Raw genomic sequence first — 24,803 nt, 5'->3', positions numbered from 1 at the left:
AGGTCTCGCAAGAGCAGAGTAGAGGGGCAGGATCACCTCCTTTGACCTGCTGGTCACGCTCCCTTTGATGCAGCCCAGGATATGGTTGGTATTCTGGGCTGCGAGCGCACACTGAAGCCCGCTCATATTAATTTTCTCATCGAGCAACACCCCTAAGTCCTTCTCTGCAGGGCTGCTCTGAATCTCTTCTCTCCCCAACCTGTAGCTGTGCTTGGGATTGCTCTGACCCAGGTGCAGGACCTTGCACTTGTCATGGTTAAACTTCATGAGGTTGGCATCAACCCACCTCACAAGCATGTCAAGGTCCCCCTAGATGGCATCCCTTCCCTCCAGCGTATGAACCGAACTACACAGCTTGGTGTCATCAGCAAACTTGCTGAGGGTGCACTCAATCCCACTGTCCATGTCAGCGATGAAGATGTTGAACAAGAGAGGTCCGAACACTGATCTCTGAGGAACACCACTTGTTACTGGTTACATCTATTATGAGACTCATTGAGATTCCCTCTGTAGGTAATGGTGAGAGACAAGCCCCTTCCAAGGCTTGCTGTACGCTTCATGTTTGAGATGTAGGGCAGTGGGAGTACAGATGGCCACTCCTGAGTAGGTACTTGTGGTTGAAGTGAACTAGAATGAAGCCTCTTCAGAGCAGATTTCCAGCCCTTGTCTCAGATCTTTAGGCCACCAAATTTTTTGCTCAGGTCTTAGACACGTCCTATTGCCAAAACAAGCACAAAGGGAGAGCAGTAGGGAGAGGGACAGAGAGGCCTAAGATTCATATGTATGAGGTACAAACGTCCATCTCCATAACTCACAAACTACCTTTCCAAAGACCATAACTTCTTGTATTTTTTAATATCCTTTATTTTTGGTACTTCCCAGACTCTGGTAAAAGGCTTGAAGCCCATATGAATCAGAGTTGACATACTTTATAGAAACACATCTAAGTGGTGGAACCATAAATGGCTTCATTTCTATTATCTTTCCACTTTTTCATCCAAGAATTAGACCAATGTGTTCATGCTGCAAAGTTTTATCATCTGGTTCTGTAACCTCTCCTTATTGGGCAGATTCACATCCTGCTCATAAAATAGTCACATCTTAGATAATTGCATAGCTAGTCTATAATTCTGAAAAAGTTGTTTTATACTACCTGGTGTAAAGTTGGAGAAATTCGACAGCAAAATGGCTGGGCTGATTTGTACCAGCTGAATGTTTGGCCCACTCTATTTTATTTAAGCTGATGGATCTTAGACACGGATCTCTTAGCATCCTAAAGGCACTTATGTGTGTAAAATAAAAGGCTCTAATGGGTTACATGAATTTCAGCCCTTAATCCATTTTAGCACCGAAGCTGCAGCTTTTTTTTTTTTTGTTTTTGTTCCACGTTGCATTATGCATGTCCTTGCTAATGACCATGTAATTTTGTAAATTTTCTTTGAAGTAAAAGCATGTTTCTAAGCAAGAGGCAGCATTATGAGCTATTCAACTGGATCGCAGGCTGTGGATCAGTTGTATCATGGTCCTGCCAAGCTAACTGAGGTCCCCAAAGGAGGCATAGTTGTTGGACCAGGGTGACTGCAAAGGGGTTTTAAGGTCTCTTAGTGCAGACAGACTTGAGCACTGAAGAAATAATGATGCTTTTTCTCTATTAGGTCTCATTTCTCCCACATCGTCTTCCCATCAATTGCATTTTTTTTTTATTTTACCGAAGGTTTTCCGCAGCTTCCTCTCCATACCCTTTCCTTGAGACACCATGTAGTCACCATGCCCTTCGTCAGGTATCTGTTGTTGAACCCTTTCTTACATCCCACTTCTACAAGAAGCCTGTTGAAAACCATCTGTGTAGTCCTGGCTATTGGCTGGGTTGGTGAATGCTCAGGGCTGTAAGGGCTTTTACATTTTAACTACCCTGTTAGTGTGCTGTGATGATGGTGAGTTGGCCAGGTAGGGATTTGTGCTCTCCTGGCTATAGTTACACCCCCTCATATTCATTAAAGATGCTCCAGAAACCCGAGCACCCATGGTATCTCCTAGATAGAAAATGTTAGCAAAGAGATGATTTGATATTAAAGGATCATTGCCCCAGAAATTAGATATTAAACTGAAACAGGGATATGTTCAGTTTCTTGGGCTAATATGCTGTCAGCCTTGGGCCATCTGCTGCCTTTCAGGTTTGAAAAGTTTGACTGAAACTTTTCTCCTTGCATCTCATCTGCTATTTCTGTCATCTGATGGCTGTCAGAGAGCATGTAGCTAGAGACAGACAGGAAGTTCTCTTCCCAAGGGCATTTCTCCAAAGTCTACAATGCTGTGCAGTTTTGTCTGAGGCAAGAGGGACAGTGTTTTGAGGAACGACTAAACATGTCTTTAGATTTTGTTGCGACAGTCAGACAATTGCATATAATCCCCAGCACCCCCAGATTAGGAGTTTTTTTGGTTTTTTGTGTACCATACTAACCATTTCAGTCTGGCTTTTCCTGAAGATTTCCAGGATACTGCTTGGACTGAGTTAGAAGAAAGTGGGAAAATGTTTAATCCTAGTCATGGAAGAAGCCAAGGGAAAGTGAAGATCCCTAGAGGGATTTCATGAGCTTCTTTGCTCTGAAAGGAATTTTTCCCATGTGTGTGGAAAATTTCCATGTATTGCAAGCTTTAAAAAACATGTTGCTTCATGTGGACAGGTTCCCTTTGTAGCTAAAGTTTCCAAATATATAACTATTGTTCATCTTTGTAATTATTGTTTGTTCATTCTTTTACATCAGTTAGTACAGTAACGTGGACTGCTTTGATGTCAATTGGGAATTTGCTTGTATCCTGTCATTGTAAATCTGTAGCTTCAAACTGTAGATTTTGATACGAGCCCCAGATTTTCTTTCCAGCCAAATGGGTCTGTGGCTACTGTCCTTTAATTCATCAAGAATGCTTTGGGACTGAGAAAAGGCAGATGTGGTGGAGTTCTTCTTTCTCAGATGATACAGACAGCTTTTTATTTTTACAGAGGTCCTTGAAGGCCAGGCTATGTTCTGTTTTCACCTTCTCTTTAGTATAAGACTCTAGAAAGTAAACGCATTAGGGTCTTGATGCAATATTAAACTTCTCGCATAACTGCAGTCCTCTAATATCTTGCAGCAGCACCAAACTCCAGTACACATAACTTTAGTAAATAAGGACAGATTTTGCTTATTTGTTTATGATTTTGAGAGCAAGGTAACAGTTGAAGAAAGATGAGCATTTCTATGTAGTAAAGGATGCCTGCCTCGGGGCTCACACCATAGTGAGCTGCTGCTGTAGCTGTATGCACTATGGGTGGCCCAAGGGCAATAGCAATCCCTGCTCTGGTGCACAAGGTGTGTTCCTCCTGTACTTCCTCATGTGCAGCTTTTCCTCAGCACAGAAGGCAGGAGACAGACTTACCAGACTGCCAAAATTGTCTGCTCCTCTTGCACAGCTTTAAACTTGGAGTGGTGTCACAGCTGGGGCAGCTTGGGCTTAATTCCTGTAGTTATGGCTACAAGCCACGGTGCAGCCCTGGGCAGGGAAAAGCGACACCTTGCAGAGCAGAGCTCTCTGCTGCCTTTCTAACCACTGAAGTATGGTTCTTAGGGATATTGTTTCCTTTGGATTGGTGTGGGGTAACTAATCCAAGCAGGCAGTAGGACCCCAATCTGAGGTCTGCAGGAAAACATTCTGCATGTCAGGAAATGAAAGGAAAAAAAGAAAAAAAAAGATAAACTCTGGTCAGGCAGGCAGCTTTGTGTGAGCATGGGAGCAAAGCCAGTAGGTTATTTGCCTTCCAGTTAAGAAAACAGTTGTTCTCAAAATAATACACCCAGAACACTATAAACTTGTTTAAAATGGAATATTGCAAGACCTTGCTTGCTTGCAGTGATCTCTGAAACACGCAGCCAGAGCTGTTTTGCCTAATAGGTAGACAATATTAAAACCAAATGAATAACTTACCAGTCCCAGGTCATTTGGGCTAGATTTATTCCCTGCTGTGGAGATCCTTGTGCAAGAGAGAAAGAGTTGAAAAACTGATGTGGCTAAGGCTGTTTGTCATGTGCTCTCTGGTGAGCAATGGGAATTTCTCTCCTGGAATTTGTTAGAATTGGGCTTTCCTCTGATCAGTTCCCACCTCTTATGCAGCCACCCCTTCATAAGGAGTTAGTGTGTCCATGAACTATTTCAGGCTCTCTGAATTCAATCTCAAACTCTTTCAGGTCTGTTAGACTGTTGTATTTTTCCAGCTTTTCCTGCCCTTGGTCTCCAGTCTTACTGAAGCTTACAGGGTTTTTTGCATGCAGAGGAGAGCAACAAGTAATGCGGCTTTAGACTGTTATGTGTGTTTAGACTGTTATGTTTAGACTGTCAAGTTGGCATTTCTTAGTTTTCAGGGGATAAAATACGTTTTCCTATTAATCTCCCCGGGCTATGCCATTGACCAAAGATGTGAGGTTAATAATGTTTTCAGACCAGTAATGAAAAGATAGTTATTTTTTCAAATAGCAGGTAAGTGAATATCCAGTGCAGTATGTGTCATATTCTTGGTCAGTCCTCAGCAACTTGTGGTTCTGGTGGTCTAAAGCTAGCACCGAGGTTGAAAAGTTGGAGGAAAATATTAGCCAGCGAGAGTGTTCACTCACTAATTGTCCCATCTGAAGCAATCAAGATAGTTCAGGAGTTTCTCAACCTGTAGCTGTTGAGCACAGTAAAGTTAATGTTGGGAGTTGGGAAAGTTGCTTTTGTCCAAAGCTCATTGTAGAGTTTCTGGGAGAGACTTTTCTTGGGGTGCTGTTTCCAGCAATATAAGGAATAGGATTGGCTGAAAACAAGGGGAGGAGAGGAGCTTTAGAAGAAGTTATTTATTTATTTATTTACTTTCTTTTTAGAGTTAAGCAAGAGGATAGGAGTGGTGTTTGCAAGTCACACCACCCACTACAAACACAGTCACTTATCAGAAAGTCTGTTGAAAAGAGGTATCACTCAACAGTGAAAAACTGGAAAGTTTTCACTGCAACTCCTGAATGGCAGGCTTATCTTTTCCCTTTGTCCCTTCCAGTCTCAACATGACAGAACTGTGGTAATAATTTATCTTCACCTGTAGTTGGGTGGCCTGACAGCTTTGCACCTCACCTCTGCTCAAGGGCAAGATTATTGGTGTTAAAGCATGTGAAGGAAGGCATATTGATGGCACCTGCATTCTAACCAGAATAAGAAGTCTAGCAATAAATGAACTTTGGAAGAGCAGTATTTGATGATCTTTTGGGAAAACAAAATGTTGTGCAATAAGAAGAAAATTATTAGCAATATATTTCTGCTTTGTGTCGCAATTTCTTTGTTTGATACAGCACGGGTTTATGATAGTAAAAGCTGTAGCATGCAGTATATCCCTTTGCATGTGGGGGTTTTTTTTTGCCCATTTTTCTGTGGCTGAACACACGGTGCTCCAAACTGGCAGTGAGAAATTGTACTCTGGAAAACGAAGATGCAGAGTCATGCAGAGGATTCCCTTGCTGGTAGTTCCTAGGAGAATTTTCTCTTCCCTTGCCACGGCAGGACTGTGTTTTGCATACACATGCACACCTGCAGAAGGCTAGAGCAGCATTCCCTGCCCACCTTCCTCCAATATAACTGCCTGAACCAGAATGAAATGGGGATAAAAGAACAAAAAAAAAAAAACCCCACCAAACCAAACAAAAAAAAAAAGTTGTACACAAAATTAAGATTACATACTCAGAAATCCAGAGGTAACCAACCACCTCCAGAATCATAAAATCATAGAATAGTTAGGGTTGGAAAGGACCTCAAGATCATCAAGTTCCAACCCCCCTGCCATGGGCAGGGACACCTCACACTAAACCATGTCACCCAAGGCTTCATCCAACCTGGCCTTGAACACTGCCAGGGATGGAACATTCACAACCTCCTTAGGCAACCCATTCCAGTGCCTCAGCACCCTAACAGGAAAGAACTTCTTCCTTATATCCAATCCAAACTTCCCCTGTTTAAGTTTTAACCCGTTACCCCTTGTCCTGTCACTACAGTCCCTGATGAAGAGTCCCTCCCCAGCATCCCTATAGGCCCCCTTCAGATACTGGAAGGCTGCTATGAGGTCCCCATGCAGCCTTCTCTTCTCCAGGCTGAACAGCCCCAACTTTCTCAGCCTGTCTTCATACGGGAGGCGCTCCAGTCCCCTGATCATCCTCGTGGCCCTCCTCTGGACTTGTTCCAGCAGTTCCATGTCCTTTTTATGTTGGGGACACCAGAACTCATCCTGGTGAACTGAAAACTCAGGATTTGTTGGATATTTAACCAAAAGCCTTTAAGCATTTGGATCTCAAACTGAACTAAATACGGAGTTTGCTCTTTGCTTGGCCCATAGCAGAGATTACTATGTCTAGACCTAACAAGAGAGCATATCTGCAGATGCACTCACTGAAAATGAGGAGGAGGTACACCATGGGCCCACATGGATCCCAGGGTTCTGCTACCACTGCAGCTGTCTTCTGGGGAAAGAAGAATCAAACAATATTGGCCATAGCAATTTTTCTATCCCTTACCCATGTACTCTCGTCTCCTACGCTGTACCTGCGCCGGGGCTAACAAACATTGACCAAAATGTGGGAATTTGGATTTTTTTTTTACTGCTTTTTCCAAGTCTGGAAGCTCACTGTGGTCTCTGAGTTTCATTTGCACCATTTATCTTTCTTAAGATCTTTGCAGAAAAATGTTCTGAAGAATATCAGAAATCCATTTGTATTTACACACACATGCACAATTACAAGTAGGGAAGACCTATAAATTCTCTTTCACTAAGCATGGGGAAGGTGCGTTTGGCTCCTGCTTAGTGTCCCCCTGTCCCTCGGTCACCATCTCATGCATTTGCAGGCTCTCGCTTCATCTGTGACTCCCACCTGCCAGGTGTGATGTGCTGGCATAGTATGCACTGCACTGAAAAGCACATTGCACACCTCTTAGCACCGCAGCTCCTACCTATCATCGTCCGCTATGTTCGCTGTACCCTGCCACGTGATCTCATGCAAACTTTTGACACACCTGGAAGAGCAAAAACAGTTAAAGAGGTCTGATGAGAAATTTGCTGTTGATTTATATGGGGGAAGGTTCCAAGCAATTTAATATGAGACAATGTTGCCTGCTCATCCAGTCCTTTCAGATTAAAGTTATCGCAAAGAACCACCTGCTGTTAGGCAAGTTTTGCTTATCACGATATCACAGGATTATCTGAGAGATAATTATTATTATCTGTTGCAGTTATGTTTTATACACATTGTCAGTATCGGTACCATTTTTGAAACAGTATAGATTTTTTCTTCCTGAAGCCAAAACCCTTTTTTGGCGTATTTTTGGTAGGTTTCTACCAGGGTACTTGGAATAATAAAGAGGCACGTTTGCTTTTATAGGTGAGGTGTACCGTAAAGATGCTTAGACACCAAAAGGCAAAAGGTCAACCATGTGATGACTTCAAGAGCTGTGTTCTTGAGCAATGAAGATATGCTCTATTCTATTTCAATTGCTTATGTTCTTATGTGTATTTTAGGGGAAGTCACGCTGTTTCTCAGGTATTTCCCCTCCAACATGGAATCCCTTAGTTTACCTGGACTTCAATAACTTCTGGAGGACCATGGACAAGCTGGGAAAAGAGGTAGGCTGTGTAAATTGCATCTGTTTCTTAAAATGTTCATGTCACCATGAGCAAATCCGGTTTTGGTTTGTTTTGTATCTGGCAGGCATTTTTATTGCTTCTTATTACAAAAAAGAAAAGAAATATCCATCAGGAAAAATACCTGTGTTGCCCGGGAAGTATGAGGAATAGCAGGGTGTCCAAGGTGCCTTGCAACCCAAACCATTCTATGACTCTGTGAGAGGATACAAAAAGGTCCAAAGGTGTCTAAGATATCTGAAGAAAATGAGGTTGAACCTCAGTATATGTATTTTCTCAAGCCAAAGAAAACCATTCCATGAGCTGGGAAATGAGAAGGGTATTTCCCCTTCCCTTGTGACAGCTTATTTGAGTAACAATTTTTTGCGTTTTTTTGTTGTGTTGTTGTGTTGCTTGTTTTTTTTTTTGGGGGGGGGGGCTGGATTTTGTTTTGGTGCTTTTTGTGTTGTTTTGTTTGGTTTGGTTTGGTTTGTTTTGGTTTAGATGTCTAAAAATCAGCTTTATCTTATTTTATGTCTAAAATTTTATTTCTAAAATTCTTACACAGTAAATGCCTTCAAAATTAAAGCAGTACAACTGCCGACCTTCCTGTGCACAAAAATTAGCCTGGAACATCATGCTGTCTTCCAAATATTTACCAGTTGCCTTATAATCTGGCTTCAAACCAGGGGCCCTTCCTTACAACAAACTTCAAGCATAGCTAATGGTACTCCTGCAAAGTTCGTTGGGTTTATGTGGTTTTGCAGAATCAAATTTGTCCATGATACTACAATATTTTTTGTAAAATAATACATATTTTTTATAGATTCAGATATGTATTTGTGTCATCACATGTCATAGTACTTTGATGCAGTGGATTACTATTAAGAATTTAACTGTCTAAAAATAATTGAGTAGTATTTAGGGATTTCTGCTCCCTCTGTAGTTGACAGAGAGACATAGGGGCTTTTGAATGCCCATCTGACTGAACCTCTGACTGGAGAAAGAATTTTTCCCTCAGCTATGAGAGGATATCAGGGCAACTGAATTAGAACAGACACCTTGCTTCTGGACAACTAAAGGCTGGATGAGTCCCAGCATAAGGATGTAGTTCATTGGTCAGCCAAAGCCAGATTTGGTGGTCACAGTACAATTCATGTCCAAAGCTGTGAGTGGAAACTATTCCATTTAGTTAATTTATTCCAAATTTACAAGGGGACAAAAGCAGCTTCTGGTCAATATGTCAGTCAGCTCTGTGTTGCTAACTAGCTATGACCAGGCAATGACACAGTACTAAGTAACTTCTTGAATATTTCACCTCTCTCTCCAGATTCCTTTAGAAGCACCATGGGATGCTCCACATGCTGAAGAATGGGACAAAATGACCATGAAAGAGCTGATAAATAAGATTTGCTGGACCAAGTACATAACTCTTCATTCACTTTGAAATCTAGCTACTATCTAGAATGACAGTGGCAAATTCTGGGGTACAGCTGAGTACAATAGGGGTACAGGTGATGAGAGAGCAGGAAGTATCTGGATGAGGCTGGTCTTTGTGATGTGCTGTTGCGGGGGTGATGGCCTGTAAAGGTTAAGGTGGTATGACAGAGCTTGGTTTGGCTGGCAGGTAGGATTAAGGTACGGGAGAAACGTGGGGTTTGCCTCAGGAGGCCCATGCACACAGGAATGACAGTGTGGGTTCTTCCCACCGTGCTTTCACTTCACGCAGTTGGAGAGCATGGGCCTTTGTCTTTAGGAAAAGAACCATTTAGATAAAACTCCACTTCATAGGCATGAATAAAAGCCACTTGCAGGCACAAAAATGGAGACAGAAGGAGGTGAGGGGGCTTCGCCAGCCCCACAGCAGGCTAGGAGCTGAGGAGTGATGTCCCCTGACTCTTGACTAGGTCCTCTCCTGAACTGTTATCATATTCGTCTGAGTTTATTGTGTGAGCTACATCACATGTACCAGGGAGCAGGCAGATGCTGATGGCAAATCGCAGAGCAGCATGCTGTACCAGAGGGCAGCTGCTCTCCAGTGGTCACTCAATGGATAGGGCAGTGTGAGACCTGAAGAGTGTGAAGTGAGCAGCTGTTGGCTCTGGAAGCTCTGGAAAAGTTCAGACGCTGCTCCTTGTTTCAGCAGTAGTGCCTGCTGGGCAACCAAAACCCTTAGAGAGAAACAAAGCAGCTGAAGCAACCTTTCTTGTTTCCTTTCCCTTCCCTGTCTGATTTGTGCCTTAGCCTGTTGAGTGCCCTGTGTTCATCCCAGCAAGCCTGTTGCTGCGCTTGCTCAGCTCTGCCCACTGTAGTGCACCCTCCCTCAGCTCCCGGGAAGCTGTCCTTGAATGACAGCCAGCTCTCCTGGGGTTCTTTGTCCTACGGGGTATTTTCCCATGAGACAGTGCCAAGCAGGTCCTTAAGAAGGATAAAATCAGCTCTTCCAAAGTCCAGGGCTGCTATTCTGCTGTTTGTTTTACTACTCTCAGGATATTAAACTCCACAGTCTCATGGCCACTGTACCTAAGGCTGCCCTTCACCTTTGCCTCATCCAACAGGTCTTTTTTGTTGTGAGTAGCAGGTCCAATCAACCCTAGCTGGCAGGAAGAGGATCCAAGCTGTTGTATCACCTAGAAAATAGCCTGTGTGTTTTATATGTCTCTGAGGGACCAAACTGTATGAATACAAAAACCAAACAATGTTCAATAAGAGGTGATAACAACTGGAAATACACTTCCTTTTCTTTTTCAATTGATTCTTTAGAAGTGTGCTCAGGTACGCTCGTGTCCCCTCTTGCTGTGCCATCCTCCGTGCTATTCTGTAACACTCTCCTCCCCTATGTATTCAGTGACTTTTATGTGTGCAGCTATGCTGTTTGCTCTTTCATTCTGACTGTGGTTTAGCCCTATGCCTGCAGCTTCCTGACCAAAACTTTCCATCTGAAATTTTGCTAGCTTAAATCTTGCTCCAGCTCCATGTGATATAGGGTACAGCTGCTTGGACTTGCTCTTGCTCTCTGTGGCGTTGTGGTTTTCTTTACAATAAGTTTTATGGGCTATTTGCCTGCAAACTCAGTTACTTTGAACTACCCTTCCTGTTGCAAGTGCTCTGGCTTTTTCTCTTCTAGTTTCTACTGTTCCTCTTAGTCAGGGAGCCAGTGGAATAAAAGCAGAACTTACGGTTTATAGTGACCTCTCCTCTAACACGCTTCTCTGCATGACTGCTTCTACTACTGATGGTTTTGTGGCACTTCAGTTTTAATGGATGAGCTCAGCTGAAACATGTTTAAAAACTCAGTAAAAAGTCATTTTAGATCTTTAAGCCTAGGCAGATTTTTCTGCAAGTAGTTAAAAACCATAGCACCCTAAAATAAAAAATAAAACAAAAAAAACCCAAAAAACCAACCCCCACCCCCCCCACCCCCCCCCAAAAAAAAAGCTGTTCTGCAGCATTTTCTATCTGACTTGGGACAAGATTATAAAAGAAAATTTGCTTGTCATGTGTCACAGGTCAGCATCTTCTGATCCTGGAGCCTCTCTTCATATTTCTTAGGTGTGAACCTGTTACAGCTGTTTTGTGTCTTGGTGCTTTCAGGATTGCAGCAGAGGGTTCTTGCATGCAGAGTGTTTTCATACCCTGGTTTAAGAAATAGAGTTGACTTGACTTAATACCCAGGGAAATGAAGTTATGGAAGTTTATATGTTATGTGTTTTAGCCTAGATAACCTTCAACATTCCTTCCTTTAAGATGATTATAAATTCATATTGTTTTATGAGACTTCATCCAAGTCAAAGACATTTCATCTTCTTTGCAAAATGATCTCAATTGTTTTAGCAATCTGTAGCCACAAATGAAAGAAATGTGAATAGCCAGGTCCTCATTTCCTGCTGCTGGAACTCTGTTTATGTTCATTGTGGTAGACAGCTGGTCCTCTCCTTATGTTTATGGCAATGATCACCAGTTTGGTTTCTCTGGGTTATTTACTATGTCTGATTCTTGGTTTCACAAAAAGTCTGTGTAGCACTGTTACATAGGAAATGGAAAATGTCTTGGCTATTTGAGTCCCTCACGACCCATGGGGTCGTGGAATGATGTGCCCTATGGGCTCCCCATGGAGATGAAATGCAGAAGAGTTTCACTAATAGGTTACCAAATGCATCTTGTGTTGAGAAAAACACTTGTTCTGATGAAAGGAATAGCAGCTGGGAAACTAAAGAAAGAACTAAGGTGAAATCATCAGGATTTCATACCGAATGGATAAATGCTCTGGGGCAGAGGGGGGTGCTGATATAAACCCAGTGAAACAGACTTGCTACAAATTAGAAAGTGAGACACACAAAAATCACTTTGGCTTTTCTGACTTTGGAAAAGCGGCCCTTGTTGAGAATAACAAAGAAAAACCCATAAGCAGTCAGGAACTCATGTTTACTCACTGGTTGCTTCTGCTCTTGTGTCTCATGCAGAGCTGTTAAAGAATTTGCCACCTTGTTTGTGAATGTCAATGTCACATCTGAGCCTCAGGAAGTCTCCGCTCTCTGGTTCCTGTGGTATGTGAGGCAGTGTGGGGGCACAGCCAGGATTTTTTCTATCACCAATGGAGGCCAGGTATAAAATGTCTCATATTCTTCCTCCTCTTTTGAAACCATGAAAAGCAAGTGGAGTATTTTACTTGTTAAAGCCCTGCAGTTATTGAAAAGAGGGCAAAACACCAAGTGCATGTGGCACAACACTCCAGTTGTGTTCCCACAAACTGGAACACCCCTTTTGGCTAACTCTGTATAATGAGGAATTTTATTAGCTAGGTTTTGGGATAAAATGGGACAATCTAGTCAATAGTTTTTTCCTGCATTCACTTCAACAAAGTTCTTTTGTTGCTATTTTGTTGCTTTTTTGCCAATTTGTTTTCTATGGGTTACTTAGCACATTCGAATGTTTTCAAGACTTCAGAGCAAGTGTACTTCAGAGTGCAATATGGTTTTTTGGCATTGAAGCCTCTAATGACATGAATTGGAATTAAGTAGCTAAAGATCCTTCCTTCTTGGGACAGCTCGCATGGCAGCATGTTTTATGAGCTACTTCAGAGTGTTTCTCACCTTGGTTGTGGCAGGTGCCTGGTTACGTGCAAAACATCATGGTTTTCACATGATCGTTCTGAATGGAGTTTCAGAGGAGGGAAGGATGTGCTGGCAAATTAATTTGGATGGAGTATATCGACACCTTTTATGAGCAGTTTCTCAGTTAATGCAGCCTCAGAAAGCACATGTAGCATTTCAAACTCCAGCTACCAACAGCGAAACCAGCAACAGCGTCACACCCTTCCAAGTGTGCCAGGATAGGGAGACATTAAGGGAAGTTGCCTGGAGAAATGCAAAGACTCCATCAACATCTGTCAGTCGGGGTAAGAAGAGGTAACCCTGTGTCCAGGATACAAGTAGAGCCACCCTGGAGTAGGAGCAAGACCTGAGAGCCTTCCTCCCCAGGAGCTCCTCATTTGCATCATTGCACCCACATCAGCAGCTGCTAGACATTGCAACAAGAATTAGAAATAAAATTAATCCCAAGGTACTTGCATCTAAGCAAGACCTGGAGAGGGGAACACCAGCCTGGGAAGATCATTTCCATTTCGTTGTGGCCGAATGGGGAGATCTGTCTTGGTTTCTACCATCCCTCACTCTCCCTTCACTCCAGTACGCAAACCAGTTGAACAAAACCACTAAGAGTTTCTGACTTAGTGGCCATGATGAGTCTTACAAGACTTTTTCAGACAGCCATTTCAGTCTTTCGGCACAAGACTTTGTGGATCCTTCCCTTGCTGCCAATACCAGCATCTTATATGTAGAAGTGAGCTGCTTGATATAACGGTGGCTAGTAGAGAAGTGTGCTACTGCTTCCCCTGAGCATCTCACAGACATTGCAAGGAAATGTGTGTCACAGGTTGTGCTCTTTTCCAGACAGCAATATCTTCATGCCTTCCAGGGACAGATAAAGCTCATTGTCTGCTGCACTTGAGGCCAGACCCAGTTAAAGATCTGTTGTGCTCCTGCACTGGTGCAGGCTTTACTGTATGGATGCAAGCTGGTGTCTTTGTCACACAAGAGGGTTTTGGTAGCACAGTGATGAGTAAAACACTCAAAACATATTTTAATGAGGTGATATATTTATACTAGCTAGAATACCTGCATTATATGTGTTTGTTCACTAGGCTTCAAGAGTCTTTACTCCAGCAAATTGAGGAAACCATTGCAAATACGGCTTAGACAGCAATCCCCACTGAGGCTCAGGTTTATGCCTTTGCTCTTCTAAAAGTCTGCACGACTTTATGTACCTTAGGACTTGCAGATCTGGCCTGGAGGTTCCTTATTGTAAGCAGAAGTCCTATTGAATGTCATCATAATTAATGCTGGTGATATTTTTGTTTGTTTTTCTTTTCTGTTTGTTTTTTAGGAGAGGAAGTTTAAAGGGGGTTCTGGTCAGATATCAGAGAAAATAATGGAACGCCTCAAAGGCAGAGTCAAACTCGAGAGACCTGTGGTCCGTATTGATCAGACAGGTGATAATGTCATTGTGGAGACTCTAAACCATGAGATATATGAGGTAATTTGATCAGAATAAAAGTAGAGTATGCATTTAGTGGGGGAATACATCTGCTGTAGCTCTTAGACAGATGTAATCAGGAAGTACCCATTTGTGTGTGTCCATTTCTCGGACAATGCTGACACTCCGTGAAACCTGCTTTACAGGTTTATTTATGAGTGGGTCTCTTCTTGGTGTGCTGCTAGTTAGTTTCTGTCATTACCCTGTCTTTTCTGTCTTAACATTTTCTATGATTATTTATTTTTTCATTTCAGTTCTGCACTGAGACCATTTCAGAGAAAGAAAAAATAATGTTCCTCTTCATATCGAAGTTTGTGGTTTGCAGAACAACAAAAAAAGACATTTCAAACACCTTTAGTAAGATCTGGCCTCTGTGCAGTGGTGCTGTGAAATTCTCCATCAGTATGTGATTACCTGCAGTGTCACACATAGGGTGGTAGCTGCCTTCTGAACACAGAGCTCAGCCTGCCACAGGGGTTTGTGCAGGACTACCAGAGTCTGCAAGATCCCCATCTCACTGGTGGCAGTGTTTGTGGGATATTTAGAGAATGCTAGCAGAAAGGGAAGGAGCTGTTTGAAAGAGAAGCTGCTCTAAGGATGTCCTGGAGGAGGGACTCTCCCTGACCCGCGAGTTTTTAAACCTCAGAGTAAAACCTCTGGCTTCTCCCTCCATGCTGGCTGAGTGAGAGCCAAGTTAGAGGAGACAGGATTCCTGCACCTGAGAACAGAAGCATCAGTTGTTACACTGTGTCACCCTGAGCCCTGAAACAGTGTCCTTCATCGCACCAGTCAGGCACAGTACCTGCCAGTGGGATAGTGCGCTCAGGAGAGCTGAACTCACCGTTAGTGTTGCTTGCCCTAAAGTTGTACCCTGTGAAAATGCACAGAAGTGATTTTTTTGTTGTTGCGGTAACAGCTTATAATGGACAAATGTGGTTCAGATTTTTCTGGGCATGATAAAACACACTTTTATCTATGCCATAAGATCTGTCTTGTCCCATTTCTCATTTGTCTCCAGCCAAGTTTTGGCTCTGGTCCTGTAGTGTCTGGAAAGCTGTCAAGAATCATCTACCTGCAAACCAACAAACAACTATGCTTTTCCCATCTCCTTTCTCTGAAATGGCAGAATTATTTTGGTCTCTTGGAAATATCAGTGTGGGAAAACTAATTAGTAGAGTCAGGTATGAGAAATCTGTTTAACAACTAAGAAGATCGTCTTTCAAAAGTGTCCTGCAGGGTGAGCTCAGTGAGAGGCAGTGCCTTGTCTGTATTGACTGTGTTCTACATTTCAGGGCAAGTATGTGATCAGTGCAATTCCCCCAGTCCTGACAATGAAGATTCATTACAAACCAGAACTGCCACCAAAGAGAAACCAGTTAATTCAGCGTTTGCCTATGGGATGTGTCATAAAATGTATGATGTACTACAGGGAAGCCTTCTGGGAGAGGAAAGGTATGCGGGAAAAATGAAAGACGTGGGAGCCCCATGCTATGAGAATTTTGAAGCTCTGCTGTCTTTTGGGAAATAAATCCAATGGGAGTTAAAGGTGCAAAACATCAAAACCAAGCACACAGAAAAGTGAAAGATAAAGCTCTTAGGAAGGAGAGCTCTTCTCTCAAGCTTGAGCGCACACCTTGTCCCAAAGATGGGGCCAGATCCATTGTTGCTTGCTGAGGAGGGATGACTTAGAGAACAAGCAAGATTTCCCTGGGAAGCATTGCTGAAAGCTGCAGCAGCAGGTCCCTGCTTCTCCCAGCCAGGGACAGAGTTAGCGTAGCCAAAGAGAATTTATAGCAGATGGTAAGGAAAGCTTAAGATGAAAGCAAGACCTTTCCCTGGGTTTAATCCTCTGTTCGATAGACTTGATTATCTCAGAGGGCCGGAAAATGTAGGTTAGCTTTTTGTTTAACTCAAGATATTTTTTCCACGTGCTGCAGCATCTTGTGTTTCTCAGCTTTAACTGATACCATTTCCAGAACTATTTGTATGAACAGATTAGTTTCCACTTCCTGTGTAACGATACTGAGAGTTATACTGGGTGAGAATATTTCTTAATCAAAAGAATATAAGTTTGCATGTTTCAGGGTATAAACCAGCCATTGGGATTAGAAAGAAATGTAAGCAGGTTTATACATTGTTATCTATATGAGAATTTTTGCATGTTCATCTGAACCATGCACTGATGAGATACTAGATTAGATGGCCCATGCTTCTGCTACAATGCTGTTATGGGACATCAATCCTGACAGTCTTACCATTAGCAAAATCAATACATGGTGTAAATTTGAGCCCACTGTGACCAGATGCAATTACACTGGGTTTTGTTGCTGCTGCTGTTGTTTTGGCCAAAGTTACTCATAGTTTTTATTAGATCTTTTTATTTTAATGTTTATTGCCCTCAGTATAGAGAGCCAGAGGGACCTGCAATAATCCAAAGAAATTCTTTGCTAAGTAATACTGGAATTTAAATACGACTTTTATGAGTCTGTGTACAAAATTTCCCAGAGTCAGAGGGAAGAGAGGAGAAAGCCTGTTACAAAACCATTTCAGACATGTAGGTATTATTGGTGACAAAGGAATTACTGTACAATTCCTTTTTGGATAATCTTCCTTGCTCATTGCTATAAAAAATAACGATCAACAAGTTTCTCTGGAAATAATTTTGTTTTCTTTCCCTCCCTTAGGTTATTGTGGTGCTTTCATCCTTGAGGATGAAGAGTCTCCAGTTGGATTAACCATAGATGACACGAAACCTGATGGATCTTTCCCTGCCATTATGGGGTTAAGAGTTTCTAGCCTACTCTCACAGATGTGTATTCAGTTTTGTACAAAGGGGCGGGAGGAGAAGGAGGAGGGGAAATGGCCAGGTTACCTCAGTGGTACTCACTCCCACAGTCTTCTCAGATGCAGGAGAGTACTTCTGACAAACATCTTATGCCTCTCTAGTCCATGTAACCTTTTAGGCGAAGCTTCTGCTACAAATAGCCTAGAACAAAAGAGCTGGTTGGGAAAGATTAGTTGAAATCAGCTGTAGTTCATTCATGTAGTTCATTCATTTTAACCATTCAGGTAAGGATTTTTTTGTTGTTGTGGAGTAGATCTAGAAATAAATCCCTTTCTCACCTAGCTTTATGAGCCTGTGTTTGGCTTATGTTGTTTAGTGCCTGGGCCAAATTGAAAGTGCAGTTGTCCAAGAAATCCTAATTTGCCTCCTTTCCCCATTGTGCTGAGGCAAGACAGTGTACATCAGCTGGTGACTGAGTGGGACAGCAGCTGTGCAGTGTAGAAATGGGAACTCTGAAGAAACTGACAAGTAAAAAAGTTGTAGTTTGGACAAACAAGTATGAAACATATGAAATAGCTGGCTTTTAAAATAGGTTGAGCCAATGTGAGCAAACAATCTTTACAAGTGTTCCCACTGTTGAGTGAGACTGCCAAAAAAAGGCCAATATAAATGTCAGGAAACTACTCCTTAAGTATCTGGCAAGGAAAGCTTACCACTTCTACTGAACTGTGCATGTTTACGGCCATATTGAAGGCTTAAAAACTTCCATGGCCTGAAAACAATAAGCCTCCTCCTAACCCCACACGGCAGATAGTTTCCTGCTTCCTCCCTGTGGATTTATGCAACTTTCTAAAAGAGTGCAGGAACATCATCCCCCAAGTATCTCCACTAAGGTCAGAAATCTGTATCCTTCAAGCTGAATAAATATTGACCCTAGTTCTTAACAGGACTGGTCCATGACACTATGCAATGCTTGTCAGAGCAGCAGGTTCCCATCACCTGCTAACACCAAATGACACGGGTGGTGGTTTGGCCAGCTGTCTGCAAGTCTTCAAAGGCTTAAGAAAACTCAGGTTCTCCATCCTTTTGTGTAAGACCTAGCTGTCAGAGGGTAGGCAGTGCAGGCTAGTAACTTTCAATTATTAAGGAATGAGGTATGATGAAAAAAATGTTTGATAACAAAAAATTGGATTAATTTCTAGCAAGACCTGGCAAATCAGCCAGGGTGCTGGCACTGAGTGATATTTACATGCCATATTTTTCTTTTCAGTTTCATCCTTACCAGAAAAGCTGTTAAACTGGCCCATCTCAGTAAGGAAGAGAGGTAAGAGTTCAGAAACTGTAAACCTTTTGGAAGTCAGTCAGTTCTCTGGAATAGTTCCCCACAGGAATGCGTGTGGATATGTGTGTGCATACTCATGTATGCACATTCTCAGCACAACTACTAATATGGAAACCGGGGCAAAGATTGAGCTTCTACCATAAACAGGCCAAGACACTAATGCTAATAGGCATCCAGGTAGGGATGAGTTTCCAAGTCCTGCCCACTCTTCTATGTTATGACATAGCATCTCTGTGTCTTTATGTGAACTGAAGAGATTTTTCCTACCGCATTCCCAGGCTGCATCCCGACTGAATGTTACTTCACCCTAGGGATATAGGGAGCACTGACATGCATAGTTTCTGGTGTCCTTCACATTCAGACCAGGTGACAAACTTTTTAAACCTCCATGTTTACAACAGCATGGTTTTTCCTTTAGCCTGTGAAATGAACAAACAGTACTCTCTAAATGGCATTTTGGGTACATATGCAAATAAAAAAAGGAGCTCAGCTTAGGAGTGTGAATAGTATTCTCCAGATCATATTTTGTTGAGAGCTATAGTAAATCTGTAGAGATTTTGCTGATTTATGTTGCTTCTCTTCTGGTCTTACACCAGTGAACATGAGAATGAATTGTCTCTGCATACTAAAATAACTGTACAAAGATTTATTTTTTTAGAGCTCATTCCCAAAATCAACCTTCATTTCCCATTCCCTAGGTCCATTTTGGATGTCACATTTAGACATCAGCATCTGAAATATTTATGTTGAGATAAGAACATGAAATCAGACTTAAAAACAAAGCCGAATTCAGCTTGCTGTCCAGTATATTGTAGTAAATGTGATGTTTTCATATAACAAAAGCAACAGCAGCGACATTTTTTTTTCCACCTTCCTTTTTTCTTTCTTTTTTTTTTTTTTTTTTTTTTTTTTTTACCATGACTCTGATTTTATTCTCATATAGGAAGACGAAGATCTGTGAGGCATATGCCAAGGCAATGGGGATGGAAGAGGCTTTACATGTAAGGAACGAATGCCTGTTGTCACATCTGCTGTACAGTAATGTTCCTCCTTTGTTCTGGAAGAGGAAACCAAAATTCTTGGTACCTGAATTGTGTGCCTGAATTTGCATATTGTTCCATACAATCCATACTCCCAAAGGGAGGGCAGCAGCATCTAGTACAGGAAGAAAAGAGCTGCCAGTCTCACTCTTTACAGAAAAGAGAAGGCAGTGCATGGTTTAATTTGTCCTGTCATTTCCCCATGGGAGGCTAGTGCTTCTATAAAAGTGAAAAGATTCACTTTGTGCAGAGGGATAGCATTAGCCAAATGACAGGATGCTCCTTTGACAGGTATCCTTAGCCTGTTTTTCCCCTCTTCAAAGAAAATTTGGGTTTTTATTTCCAATTTCTCTGTCACTGTTTCACTCTCTAATGTTTGCTGATACTTACAGCCTGTGCATTATGAAGAAAAGAACTGGAGCATGGAACAATATTCAGGGGGTTGTTACACAGCCTACTTCCCACCAGGCATAATGTATTCTTATGGAAGGTAAAACACAGAATTCTTTGCTTTCTAATATACATTTCTTCGCTCATGTGCAATTATACACCTTATGCAACAAACTTATGGCATATGTAGCACATTGAGGGAATGCCAACCCTCGTTCTGCTTCCCTACATTTCAGCTACTAAGGATCTTACTATTGACTTTAATGACAGCAGTGTTTCTCTTGTAACTTTCAAGGAAACAAGACACAGTCACAAGGGGACCTGCTGGAACCACAAAACCTTTCCCCACTAGGCTATGTACAGTATTTGCTGCTACACAATATTTGCAGCAGATCCCTTTAACACTTTCCAAGACCTTGAGGGCACACATCTTGGACAGATGAAAAGTTGTCACTGACTGTAGGTGGAACATGAGGTTCTGATAAACCCCATTGAGTCACATCACAAGGGGAAGACGTACATTTCCCTTACATGAAAACTCATTTGTTCATCCACCCAGCAAAACCTCCCATGCCCTCCCCATGTAGAATTGCTGTATTCCTGAAGGAATAATACTGATTAATATTAGGTATATTCCTGAAAAGTTTGTGGAAGGCATGGCTCAGCACGTAATAGGAACAACCAGACAAGTCTTGTATCCATAATCAAAGACCAGACAAACGATGCAGCACATCGCAGCATGAGCTCCTTAGGATGACCATCATATAGTTACACCCTGCCTCTATGCCAAGATGCATGTGGGAAAGGTCATCTTGTGCATAGACTGTTTTGCTGCAATTTGTCTAAACAGTTGGTGGGTGTTGCCTCTGACCTGGGAAAGCTGGTGTCAGGCAGACAGGGAAAACCTAACTGGGGGTTAGGTGGGAGTCCGTAGAGCAAGCACATCTTTCTATGGGAAAGGGAGCTTATCACCTAGGGCTGGGTTAACCGGGATGCTTGTGCAGTTTTGCACGGCTGAGGGGCTTGCTTATATGAATCTGCAGGTCAAATGCAACTTTCTGAATGATAAGGCCTTCAGCTGCCATCCCCTTTTGGCAGGATGTGCAGTCAAGCAAGTCCAGCTTCCAAATAGAAGCTGGTATTAGTGACCCATCACTGCAAAAACATCATTCACATCCCATTGTAATGTCAGGATAACAACAAAGCTGCCATGCAGAAAACATAAATCTATCAGCTGCACTGTATTTCTGGAGGCTGTTTGGATTATCCTATATCCCAGCACTAAAATAAGTCTCATGTTATTTTGTACAGAAGCTGGGCACACTGATTTATGCCTTAGTTTTTCTCTTTCTCAGATCTTGAGCGTTGTGTATGTGCAAGTACGTGGTCCTGCAGGGACAGCTTATTGCACCATGCTCCCCAGCTCAGGTCTGCAGGAATTCTGGAGAACTGGGTACTTCATTGAAGCCCATAAATTGCTTTTAGAAGGATCATCACCTTCCTGTTACTTTTCATCTTACATTCTCCATTTATTTTGAAGGATCATTCGCCAGCCCATTGACAGAATTTACTTTGCTGGCACGGAGACAGCTACCCAGTGGAGTGGATACATGGAAGGAGCTGTACAGGCAGGAGAGAGAGCAGCCAGAGAGGTACATACTGTTGATTTGCTTTCAACATCTCTATTAAAAGGCTAAAAAGGATTAAGTACAGCTTGGAAGGTCTGATTTTGTGCATCACGCTCTGTAATTGTGTAGAAGCTGCTAGAATTGATGTGGAAGAATCCCAGAATAGGATGTGAACCAAAACCTTAAAAAAAAAAAACAACAAAAAACCAAAAAAACAGAAAACAACAAACAAAACAAACAACTTTACTTAGTTTGTTACTGAATAAAGTGAAGCCAAGAATCTCACCCAAATCAGAACATTATGCAGTGTGTTGCTGCCCTGGAGACTCTAAATGAAGCTCATGCCCTGTACTCCATGTCTAGAGGGAAAAAACCCCTACAACCTGATGCTGCCCTTAGATATACTACCACAATGTCTAACAGGTTAATCACAGTATGTTTTAAAAGTAATTTAAGTCATTATAAATACTTGCAGTTGTTTCCTATGCAGCAATTTGTAAATCTGAGCATTGTTCTCATTTTTGATCAGTCCCGCCTGCTTCTCCTTTTACAAGAGAGTACAGTTAGCTCTCCTTTATGAATTTGTAATAGGCAGCTCTGATAAGGGCTAAAACTCCTCATAATGACACACACTGGGCTAGGTTCCCAGTCACAGTGAAATCCCTTTACAGCAGTCTGGATGGAAGGGGGAAAAAAAACGCATTAAAGGGTATACATTACAGTTACAACTCCTGTATGGCAGAGCTACAGAACTGTCATTTAAGGGAAAAATTGGCCCTTTGCTTCCGTTTGACAGACCATCATATTTACTTTATAATCATCATTACTTGTTTTATTTCAAGTCACCTAATTTATCTTTCCTATTTTCCACCCCTGCGAGCAGTAGCTTCAAAGTCAGTGAGCTGTCTTTTCTGGAGACACTCATTTGCCCTCAAGAACCTCCATGATAGCTACAATCAGTTTATTCTCAAGAAAAATCCTTTATGAGCTTTGTACTACTAAGAGATAACTTCATGATGTACGCTTTGAAAGCTCCAGGGATGTATTTCTCCTTTTTCTAGTTTGTGATCACTCCTAATAGGCTTTGCATCTTGAGTGCCTGGTGGTAACCTCACATTTCCATTCTCAAACTGTCACATGAAAAAGCATTTATACTTGTACTCAGGAAAAAACTGCAAATAAACATCTGGAGAAGTTGTAGTTCATGGGGATTTCTGAGTCTTAATTTTTGGAAATTACTCTCTGGAATCACTATACATCTTCTGTTTCAAAGCACTTTCAGGTTATCATAGTTATGCCTTTTAACAATGTCACCTTATTCTGACTTGCTCTCCTTTTCCAAAACTGAAAGTAGCATGGGCTTTCTAATTTTTTCACTCTGGTGCAAAAAAAATTAAAAAAAAATAAAAAAAAAATATTTTCTTGCAGATATTGCACAGAATGGGGAGGATCTCAGAGAATGAAATTTGGATGCCAGAGCCAGAGTCAAAGGTAAGCCAGACTTTCTTCTTGTTACTCGGTCAGGCACACACCCCTCAGTAAGGCTGCAGTCCCTGCTTCAGTGACTTCTGTGGAGCCTGACCCCATGGAATGATTTGGTTACCTCCCATGCTGATAGGATTAATTTTTTTGTCTGAGGAATCTGGTTACTCCTGTTTGAGGCGTGGATGTCAAAGAGCCAGGGACAAAGATTTCAGAGCCACAGGGACTGCAAAATGCAGGAAATCAGCCTAGTTCTGCCCTGTCCCAGGCCATGGTTTTAAGCCAAATGTAACCCCTTTCCTGTCACAAGTAACTCCATCTTCACTGCCTTGTGGCTTTTTGGGATGACAGAAAATAGGCATTTCATAGCTCCCCCCTGGTCTGATCCTTGAGGAAAACCTGCGACCTCTCCAACCTAGCATGGGACGTTTGCCACCTCCTTGCTCATGCAATGAGGGAGGATAACCATCTCTTCTCTCTCCCAGGATGTCCCAGCCCTACCGTTCACCACCAGCTTCTGGGAGAGGAACCTGCCCTCTGTGCCGGGACTGCTGTACCTGCTTAGCTCAACCATGTGTTTCACCTCTGTGGCTGCTGCAGGGCTGTTTGCCTATAAAAAAGGACTACTAGTTCGAAACTAGCTGGGACCACATGTCCGGTGAAAGCTGTGTACTCCCTCTTCTTCCCTTTTACCAGATGAGCGCTATTTTTGGAGAGAAGTGGCATGGACAGCTGGGAAGGGCAAACATTGTTCTTGTGATTTTTCTTCTTAGTACCACCATTAAGGAATCAAATCTGCCATTGCTACCAGCTAACCAGAAATAAATCAGCTGTGGAGGTGTTTTTCAAATATGCCTTTTCCTTGTCCCTTTGTTTTGATTGGACATGATAATATCGAAGGCATATTCCTGATGCAGGCAAGGCAAAATGCAAATCACGCCTTTGTCAAAAGGCAAAGAGGCCTTGGATAATGCATTCATTATCACTCACCACTTAATTTTTTACCACAGAAGGTAATAAATGCCCTTACGTGTTCACCTTGGTTAGCAGCTCAGAATATCTGAAGTTATTCCCACAATGTCCCTGCTGCACAGAATAGATTAGCATGCCAATCAGATGTAGAATTGCCAAATTAATTTTCAGACGCCTTTGATTAATTATTAATCATCACAACGTGAAACTTTACCATGAGCTGGATGAAAAGAGGCAATTAGCAGGAAGCAGCTCGCTAAACAGCAAGAGAAAGCATGAGTGGACTTTATTCTGCCCACTTTCAAGCAAATACTTATGCTTACCTATTCTGAAGTATCTCTGCATCAGTGTGGAATGGCCATGGTGTGGTTCTGGCTTATTTCCTGGCCCAAGAGCATCCAGTCCAGCCCAGACATTTGCTGTTAAAGCAGAATGAAATGAATTAGCAAAGTTAAAGCCCGTCCAAATGGCAGCAGGTGCTAGCTGTTGTTTTCCAAATGGCAGCAGCTTCCTGGCTCTCTGTCAATTTGCTGCCCCTCATTTTGCTTGTAATCTGTACTGCCTTCCTCCAATAAGGAGAAATATATTTGGGGCTTGAATTACTGCCTTGTAAATTACAGTAATTGGATGCATCTGCCTGTTCCACTCTTATTCTGTACATGATGCACTTAAAATAATCACTTTAGTGTTTAACTGAAGTCTGGAATATATGTTTCACAGCATACCACCGTTTTGCAGTCTTTTTGCCTTGAAATGTGAGCAGTGTGTGTGTCCATGGACTGAACTGTCATTCAACATGGGTGAAATGTGCCTTTCAATGGTTCTGAAACCTTGATAAGAGGAGCTCTTCTATAAACTTTTCTTCAGATTCTTTCTTGCCTAGTTTTTTGTGAGTTTGTGGAAGATG

At 42.2% G+C, this 24,803-nt stretch overlaps 1 protein-coding gene across 1 annotated transcript in view; it reads left to right on the top strand.

The window, feature by feature from the left end:
* LOC136013355 (amine oxidase [flavin-containing] A-like) overlaps positions 1 to 24,767 on the top strand; it is a 39,986-nt gene extending 15,219 nt beyond the window's left edge. The window contains exons 4-15 of the mRNA XM_065677111.1: positions 7,562 to 7,666; positions 8,994 to 9,085; positions 12,127 to 12,268; positions 14,108 to 14,257; positions 15,550 to 15,709; positions 16,942 to 17,038; positions 18,313 to 18,366; positions 19,328 to 19,385; positions 19,817 to 19,914; positions 21,355 to 21,466; positions 22,871 to 22,933; positions 23,410 to 24,767. Of these exons, the coding sequence (XP_065533183.1) occupies positions 7,562 to 7,666; positions 8,994 to 9,085; positions 12,127 to 12,268; positions 14,108 to 14,257; positions 15,550 to 15,709; positions 16,942 to 17,038; positions 18,313 to 18,366; positions 19,328 to 19,385; positions 19,817 to 19,914; positions 21,355 to 21,466; positions 22,871 to 22,933; positions 23,410 to 23,565 (1,287 nt within the window). The 3' untranslated portion in view covers positions 23,566 to 24,767. The remainder of the gene's footprint in view (positions 1 to 7,561; positions 7,667 to 8,993; positions 9,086 to 12,126; positions 12,269 to 14,107; positions 14,258 to 15,549; positions 15,710 to 16,941; positions 17,039 to 18,312; positions 18,367 to 19,327; positions 19,386 to 19,816; positions 19,915 to 21,354; positions 21,467 to 22,870; positions 22,934 to 23,409) is intronic.
* The last annotated feature ends 36 nt before the right edge of the window (positions 24,768 to 24,803 follow it).

The sequence above is a fragment of the Lathamus discolor genome, chromosome 4 (assembly GCF_037157495.1).
Source record: "Lathamus discolor isolate bLatDis1 chromosome 4, bLatDis1.hap1, whole genome shotgun sequence".
Classification (NCBI taxonomy): domain Eukaryota; kingdom Metazoa; phylum Chordata; class Aves; order Psittaciformes; family Psittacidae; genus Lathamus; species Lathamus discolor.
Note: the sequence above shows the minus strand (reverse complement) of the source record. Positions and strands in the feature narration are given on the sequence as shown.